The sequence below is a fragment of the Lotus japonicus genome, chromosome 1 (assembly GCF_012489685.1).
Source record: "Lotus japonicus ecotype B-129 chromosome 1, LjGifu_v1.2".
In the NCBI taxonomy this organism is placed as follows: Eukaryota; Viridiplantae; Streptophyta; class Magnoliopsida; order Fabales; family Fabaceae; genus Lotus; species Lotus japonicus.
Genome location: NC_080041.1, coordinates 108,917,862 through 108,927,096, shown reverse-complemented (window position 1 = coordinate 108,927,096; position 9,235 = coordinate 108,917,862). Strand labels below are relative to the sequence as shown.

Genomic DNA, 9,235 nt, shown 5'->3' with positions numbered 1-9,235 from the left:
ATCGCCTGATATCTCGTGTCGGGTTTTTCATATTAAAGTGAAGCAGTTAATGCGTGATTTGAGGAAAGGTCAATATTTTGGGAAAGTCTCAGCTGGTTAGTAATATTTCAATTGAATATAATATATATATATGTAGATATTGAAAAATATTAAATGGGTGATTAATTTATTTATAGGAATGTATACCATTGAGTTTCAAAAGAGGGGACTTCCACATGCCCATATACTTATTTGGTTAGCGCCTGGTTCAAAGCTAACAACACCAGAGAAAATTGATTAAGTTATATGTGCAGAGTTACCTGATCCAGTTGCTAGCCCGAAACTATTTGAAGTTGTTTCTATGTTCATGGTCCATGGTCCATGTGGTAGTAGTAGGAAAAATTCTCCGTGCATGGTAAATGGTCGGTGTTCCAAATTTTTTCCTAAGAAATATGTGGATAAGACCTCATTTGACATTGATGGTTATCCGACATATCGAAGGAGGAACACTGGTGTTTTTGTTGAAAGACGTGATGTTCAATTAGATAATGGGTATGTTGTTCCTTATAATGCAAAATTGTTGATGAAGTACCAAGCCCACATTAACATTGAATATTGTAACAAATCGAATTGCATCAAATACTTATTTAAGTATATCAACAAAGGAGTTGATCGGGTTACAGTTTCAATGAAAAATGAATGTAATGAAGGACAAAATGTGCCGGAGGTTGATGAGATCCAACAATATTATGATTGTCGTTATTTGTCTGCTTGTGAAGCTGCTTGGAGATCATTTTCATTTCGTATTCATGATCATTGGGCCTCCCGTTCAGCGATTACCTTTTCATATGCCCAACAAACAAGTTGTATTATATGGTAATGAAGAACCAATTGATAGGGTCGTTCAAAGAGGTCAGATGTCTGAAACAATGTTTACTGGGTGGATGGTTGCTAATATGATATATGAACATGGTAGGCATTTGACATATGCTGAGTATCCGCAGTTATTTGTTTGGCATCCTAAAGATAAAGAGTGGCGACCACGCAAAAGAGGGTTTTCCATTGGAAGAATGAATTTTATACCTTTGGGGTGTGGGGAGGTATATTATTTGCGTTTATTGTTAAATCTACAATGTGGATGCACAAGTTATGCCGATTTGAGAACTGTTGATGGTGTTGTTCGAGTGAGCTTTCAGGAAGCATGTTCTGCCTTGGGATTATTAGAGGATGATAAAGAATTTATTGATGGATTAATTGATTGTGCTGAATTGTCAGGTGGTATGTCTGTTAGAAAGTTGTTTATGGTGTTGCTATTATCTAATTCAATTGTCACACCAGGAAAAGTTTTTGAGGAAACTTGGAGGTTGTTAGCCGATGGAATTCTTTATAAGCGAAGGAAATTACTTTGCAATCCAGGTATTTTTTATTTATTTATGTATTTGTTTATATACATGTATATATTTATGTTTTGTACATGTCATTTCTTTGTGGTTGTTAAAGTAATTGTTATTTTGACTTTATATAAATTGTTTTATTTTATCTAGCTTTGCGTTTGGATGATCAGACTTTGAAGACGCTTTGTTTGGTTGAGCTTGAAAAAATGTTAGTTAATAATGGGAAAACACTAAAGGATTTTCCTGGCATTCCGTATCCTATTTCAGATGAAGTCCCTCAGTTTGAGAATGTCATGTTGTTTAATGAGTTAAGATTTGACATTGATGATATGTCAGTTAAACATAATGACCATTTGATGAAGTTGAATAATGGTCAAAGGAAAGTGTATGATGAGGTTATTGATGCAGTTAATAAATCAGATAGAGGATTTTATTTTGTCTATGGTTCAGGTGGTACAGGAAAAACTTTTCTTTGGAAAACTCTAAGTTATAGATTAAGATCTGAGCGGAAGATTGTGTTGAATGTTGCATCCAGTGGTATAACATCTCTTTTGTTACCTGGTGGGAGGACTGCACATTCGTTATTTAGTATCCCACTTGTGTTAAATGAGGATTCATGTTGTAATATTAGGCTGGGTAGTAACAAGGCAGAGTTGCTTAAACATACAAGTTTAATTATATGGGATGAGGCACCTATGGTTAATAGGTGGGCATTTGAGGCTGTTGATAGAACCTTGCGTGATATAATGGAAGTTGGGGATGTTTATGGTGGGGGAAAGCCCTTTGGTGGAAAAGTTGTGGTTTTAGGGGGAGATTTTAGACAAACTCTTCCTATTATCCCGAAAGCAAGTAGGGAAGAAATTGTAATGGCTACTATTAACTCATCAAGACTATGGAAATTTTGCAAAGTCTTAAAACTTACTGAGAATATGCGTTTGCATGGGAATGATTCTTTACATGATTGTGAAAAATTGGTTGAATTTAGCAAGTGGATACTTGATATTGGTGATGGTAATTTGGGTGATTACAATGATGGTGAATGTGATTTAGATATTCCACATGACTTGATGGTTCCCTTTAAAGATGATGTTGTGTCAAGTATAGTTTATTCCACCTACCCTGATATTCAAAGGAATTTTTTTGATGAGGAATATTTTATTGATAAAGCTATTCTTGCTCCCACTTTGGATATTGTTGATAGTGTGAACCAGTTTGTGCTTTCCATAGTACCTGGCAAAGAAAAAGTGTATTTAAGTTCAGACAGTGTAGTCAAAGTTGATGAAGATGTAGCCATTGATGCAAATTGGATAACCATTGAGTTTTTGAACGGCATTAAGGGATCTGGACTTCCTGATCATAGGTTGTGTTTGAAAATTGGAACGCCCATTATGTTAATGAGAAATATTGATGTTTCAGCTGGGTTATGCAATGGAACTCGGCTTATTGTGTTGGATCTTAGACCAAATTTGATTTATGGGAAAGTGCTAAATGGAAATAAAGCTGGCACAAAAACATACATCCCACGCATGACTATTGTTCCTTCTGATAGTGGTCTACATGTTAAAGTTCAACGTAGGCAATTTCCGGTGTGTGTTTGTTTTGCAATGACAATTAATAAGAGTCAAGGGCAGACGTTGTCTCGAGTGGGGGTTTTTTTACCGAGACCTGTTTTTTCCCATGGTCAACTATATGTTGCGTTGTCGCGTGTGAAATCAAGGGATGGATTGAAAATTTATGTTGACCAGACAGAGGTTCCGCCTTTGGAGCACACAAAAAATGTTGTTTACAAAGAAGTATTCAAAAATTTAAGTTGAGGTATGAAGATGAGTCAATTGCTAATTATATATGTTGGTCCCCTTATTTAAATTTAGTATAGGGTAGGTTTAGATAGTGACAATTTTTAAGCAAATACTATGATAAATAGTAATTTTATGATTTATGTTAACTCAATATTTATGATAGTTAGTTTATTTTCAAATGAATCTCCAGATGGGGAAGGTCTCCTATGTACCATTTAATGGAAGGCATGGATTCTCATAAATGGTAAGTGATTTTAGGTGTACATTGCTTGAATGGATCTTGTAGCCGTGCTCTTGTATTGCTCAGTTAAATAACAGATTTGTTCAACTAAAATGAAGTATGGATGGCCATTTTTTGTACTCTAAGTGATGGTGTTGCAACACTCTCTTTTGGTGGAGGATATTGGTTTTTTTGATTGATGCAAACTCGTGAGCTCCCATTAGAATGACTTTTGCTTCCTGGTTCCTTTTTCACAAGTCTACGTCTGCTGGTTATTTCCTGGAGGTACAGATTCTGTATTAAGAATTTGGTGGAAGGTTTGGTCTTGATTTTGGAAGGCTTACCAATTGGGTTTGGGTTGAGTATTAGTTTTCTTTGTAAACACCCTTGAAAATTCCTCTTGACTTTTCAAAATAGGTACTCTTTTTCCTTACTAGGTTTTCCCAAGGGGGTTTTATCCTAGAAAGGTTTTAATGAGGCATGTTTTGTTAAGTCTATTTTCAAGGGGGTATTAGGTGGGGTAGTTTTCTTCTTTTATAGGGTTTTGGTATTTGTACATGTAAGTATCTGATTATTTAATTTATTATATGTAAAATGTTAAAGATGAACTTATTATGTATTCATTGGTTTCGTTGTTAACTTAAAGAAGCAACTTCATTTAATAAAAAAATAGGTACGTCTAACCTGTTGAAGGGATAGGCCATTTGTGCAATGGAAGTTTACACACAACCATTTTAAGCATAAATATAATCAGTACTACGTCAGTAGTTAACTTTCATACTAAAAGTTCAATTATCATAAACTGCAATATAGTAACTATAGCCATATATAAAAGCCAACATTGATATGTATGTCTTGGAGCAAAAAGTATGACATATAAGGTTAAAAACAAAGTCACTAAAATAAAAGTTTATCCAGTTAAAATTCAACTATTTAGCACTAAGTTTGTTGAACATTTTTCTTCAAACTTCTCTCATTGGATTTGGTATCTTGTTATCTTCATCTTGTTAGCAGAAGATAGGTTTTTATTCATTCTTGAAAACCTGAACATGGACTTTTGTCCAGAGTAAGGTTTTCTTCAGAACTTCTGACCATGGTACCTCTGAAGTCATCAGATGTTACCTCCTTCAGAAGTTACTCGATCAGAAGCACTTAACCCACCGGTTAAACTTCTGTGGTAGGCAACAATACACGTGTCACTTCATTTGTGACATAGTTCCTTGAGTCGCGTGGTATATCTGCTATAATGATGATGTCTACTCTCCTCTACTATGCTATTTTCAGACTATCTATTTTATAACCGTTGATTTTGCCTTTAATTTCTTAAAACTGTCAACGGTTACCATTAAACCCACTATATGCACTGTCACACACGATCTCCCACTCACTTACACTTACGGTTTTGAAACTATCCGTGTGCATTGCATTCATTCATACTCCTTCCTCCAACATTTCCCCCTTCTCTCTGAACCCTAAACCTCATTCTCTGAGAATCATGGGCAAATCGAGGAAACCTAAGGTAAATGTTTCTGCTTCTTCCAAACAAACTGCCGAAGATCAAGAGAATCAAATATTCGAAGAAGCACAGAAGATTCTGAATGCACGAAATGTAGTCACTTGTGCCAAGAAAGTAGAAGAACTGAATGTGTGCTGTGAAGCAAGAGTTGACTTCGACAATCTGGCTGAACATGGGTTCGACATCAGGGATCAGGTCAACTTACAAGGGTGGTCTGGCTACTTCAATAGACTTCGTGGTCCGATTTATCACAAATTGGTTGTAGAGTTCTGGAAGAACGCTGTCTGCAACGACTACTACGTTGTTTCTCATGTGCTGGACAAGAAGATTGTAATCTCAGAAGAGTCCATTGCAAAACTGCTAGGTATGGAGTTCAGGCAAGGTAAAAGGATTAAAAATGTTGATGCAAATGTTCCTGGGATGAGGAGCGTGGTCAACCAGGCGATTTATGACCACTGGGAAATGGAGAAAACCAAGTACAACATAAAGGACTTGAAGCCTCAGATGAAGATTTGGCAGAAGATATTCCTTACCTGCATTCACCCCAGAACTGGTGGAACTGATTATCTTAATGCAACTCAAAAGGTAATCATGTACTATATTTCTAAGGGCGAACCTATCTGTCTTCCATTCCTTCTCTTCAATTATCTGAAGGAATGTGTTGAGAAATCAAGGACTACAACTGGTTCTGAGAAGAAGAGGTTCATATATTACATTCCGTATGGAAGGCTGCTGTCAGATATCTTCGTCCAGAATAAGCTTGTCAAGACCCTATCAGACCTTGGACTTCACGAAGATCTGGCGATGTCTATTGGCGATGCTCTCAATGGCACAAAGTTGAAGAAAATGCAAATCATTGAGAAAGTTCAAGTTGCTCCCAGAGAAGACACTTCTGATGAGGTTCGTAAGAGAAACTACCCCATTGATGATTTTCCTATTTGGTCCAAGAAGGACAATCCAGCATGTATTCTGGAGTATGTGCGGATGCTCAGAAGACAAGGAGATCCTATCACTCTTGAGGAGTTTGTCAAGACACTTCCTGAAAGTCCTCCTAAGTTGGCAACAAGGAAATCAAGGAGGGAAACAAGCAGCAAGCCTTCAGATCCTAAGGGCAAAGGGATTCTGACAGAGGAACCTGCAAAGAAGAAAGCTGCATCCAAGACTGTCATCATCAGAGAACCCTCTACTGAAAAACCTTCCAAGAGAACCTTAGTTCAACCACGTCAAGTGTCTGAATCTGAAAGCTCTGAAGACACATGGGAAGATTCATCAAGCGAGGAAATTGAAGATGATGATATTCCTGTGGCTAAGAGAAGAAAAGTTACTCTTGAGGAAGAAGAAGATGAGCAGGATGACCATGAGATCATCCAGAATGAGATTCAGGTTATAAGGGATGACCATGAGATGAGCAGGATGACCACTGATTCTGATGCTGTTCCCTTATTGAAGAGAAGGAAGGTTCCTCTGAGGGGTCCCCTTCAGCAGAAAGAGGCAGTTGCAGAGCAAGCATCTGAACCTGCTTCAGAAGTTCAACGTGAAAGGAGATCTAAAAGAACTTCTGATCCAGCAAGGGCTGCAAATCTTACCACAACCACATCCATCAGAAGTCCAAGTAAGGTAATTACTGAAAGCATTAACTCTGATTCTGCTTTAGTAGTTATTCCTGAACAACCCCTGCCTATATCTACCTCCATGCCTACCTCAATCCAAACAGCACCCACTCAACCTGAAACACAAGCTGAAACACAAGCTGAACCTCAAGCTCCTAAATCCACCATCGAAACAGCTACCACAGCCATCCCTTCCACTCCAATTTACACCTCTTCCACATCCATCCCAACTGAACCAGTACCTCCTTTCAATTCCTTCATTCAAGGTATTGCTCAAAGTGAGGCCACTCTGAGAACCTTGGTTGAACAATTCAACCCCAAGCCTTCATCCACTTCACACACCTTCCTCATAACCCAGACTGGTGAGATCCATGCTGAGAAAGAAAAGGATGATGATGATGTTCAGATTCTTGTACCGCCTTTCAATGTGAAGCCCCTTCAACAAATTGCTTCCAACTTTGAAGATCAGCTTCTAGATGCTGCTGAGACCTCCTATGTGTCCTTGTCCAACTACTCAGCAGTCAACTCACAGGATCTGAGTTTCACTTCACCTGAGAAGACTGTCACCTCAAGGCAAAGGCCAAATATTATCTCTGAAGCTGAGCACATGGATGAATCAGATCACTCAGGCGTAGAGAAGGACCACGAGATTGATTCCACACCTTCAGAGCACCTGGATGAATCAAATGCTTCAAGCTCCAATGCTGCCAGAACTCCTCAGCCTGTTCTGACCTTGGCCACCTCCTTTCATCCTCAGAATCTTACTCAACTCATTCCGGAGTTTTCTGAAGAGGCCTCCAGAAGACTGAAATGGCTGTATCAGATAACTGATAATCAGTTTGATGTCTCTCTTGTTGATGGTCTATGGTCTGCCTTTGAGAGATGGTCAGAAGGCAAAGTTCATGAACTTCAGAAGCAACTTAGCAGGGAGAAACGACTAAGAGTTTATGATGCATCTGAGAGGGCCTATGAGCAAAGGCAGAGAGTGCTGCACAAGGTTTGTGAATCCTTGAGAAGAGCCATGGCTCAACGACCATGTGTTGTCTCTGAATGTACCTCAGAAGATGCTGTGATGCTTTTAGCAGAGGTTGAAGAAGAAAGCTCTGATGGTATAGTCATTCTGGAAGATGCAGTTGATCATGAAGTTGAGAAGCAAGGGCCAACTCAAGTTGATACTGTCATGTCTTCGGAAGCTGCAGCTGCTACTCCTACACAAGCACCAGAAGTTCCTACTTCTGCTCCAGCTCCAGAAGTTGCCATTCTTGCTGCTCGGATTGACAGGATTCAGGATGATCAGCAGAGGTTATTTCAGATGGTTGAGCAACAAGGACATGTTTAGAATGAGCAAAGCAAGCGAATTCAAGAGTCCTCAAGCAAAATGGAAGCAATCATGAAGTATTTAATGGACAACCTTCCTTCATCTTCCAAGCCTTGAATCCCCCACATCTATCATGCATGCATTTATTTGTCATGACTAAATTTAATTCATGTTGACTGTGTTAATTTTTCATTCTCTGATTCAATGCACCGTCCATTTAGTAACTCACATGCTTTTATGATTGATAAGTTTGATGCATGTTTTTCTGTTACTTTTTCTTCTTATAATCTCTGCAATACTTCTTCTTCATCACACCACAATTCACCTCATCCTTCATTCACTTCAAATCTTCCATAACTTCCAATTCAAGAATGACTACTGTCGATTTGATTTCTGGACTCAAGACTTTGGTATTCGACCAAGTCTTTTCATGGAGCGTCAATCTATCTTCTTCTCAGATCTCTCTCGCTCTTGAGCGGATTGAGACTCTTCTGAAATGCTGGCTCACTTCTCATCAAACTCACTGTCTTCAGAACCTTCAAGAAGTTCTGACTGACCTCCTCCGTCTGACCACTCGCCGGAAGGACGTTGAAGATCAGCTCCAGTGCATTTGCGTGCTTCTGGAATATGAAGAAGATCACGATGAAGCTGATCAAGCAGCTGTCCAGGAGAATGTTGCCTTGAAGGAAGAACTGGCTACTCAGTTAGCCTCAATTGATCAGGACATTCGTCCGATCCACCTTCAACTTGTCTCCATGAAGAATTCTCGAGCTTTCCTATTTATCTAGGATTAGTCTTCTTCGTTCCTCTCGATCCTTTGTACTTCTTCTCCGTTCAGTAATAATAACATATCTTATTTGCATCACCTTCTTGTTATCGTTATTGTTGGTTTTGTTTTTCACCCTTTTTGCTTATGACAAAAAGGGGGACCCTTTTTGCTTATGACTAAAAGGGGGAGTACATAAAAATGGTGTTGATAAATTTTTTTTTCTTATATATATATAAAACCAGTAGAGGAGAATAAGTATAATTACTTATAGCACATAGATATTGTCAAGCGTCTCAAATAAGGAATACATTTTGTTCATATACTGAACTAATCTTGCTTCTGACGCCTTATTCCAATTATATCTGTACAAGAATCTATGTTATTATGTGATATACGCTAAGTTCTGAACCATCACTTCTGATGAGTATACATCTCTTCAAGCGTCGTAAATTCTGATCACATAACCAGACTCCGAATCTAGACTATTCATCATCTCATCAAGTCATAGATTCAGGGGGAGTCAGGGGGAGACCCTAGCTCAGAATCAGGTGTCATCCCATATTCAGAAAGAGCAATGCAAACCGTTACACAAGGATAAGTTTAATCTCTGATCCTTTCTTTCCTGTGTAT

General features: G+C 38.5%; 1 protein-coding gene across 1 annotated transcript; it reads left to right on the top strand.

Annotated features, from left to right (window-relative positions):
* Positions 1–391: 391 nt before the first annotated feature.
* Positions 392–3,187, top strand: LOC130718289 (ATP-dependent DNA helicase RRM3-like). Its single transcript, XM_057568843.1, has 3 exons — positions 392–706; positions 813–1,395; positions 1,524–3,187. Exons 1-3 carry the CDS (start codon positions 392–394, stop codon positions 3,185–3,187), a joined length of 2,562 nt encoding a protein of 853 aa, XP_057424826.1.
* The last annotated feature ends 6,048 nt before the right edge of the window (positions 3,188–9,235 follow it).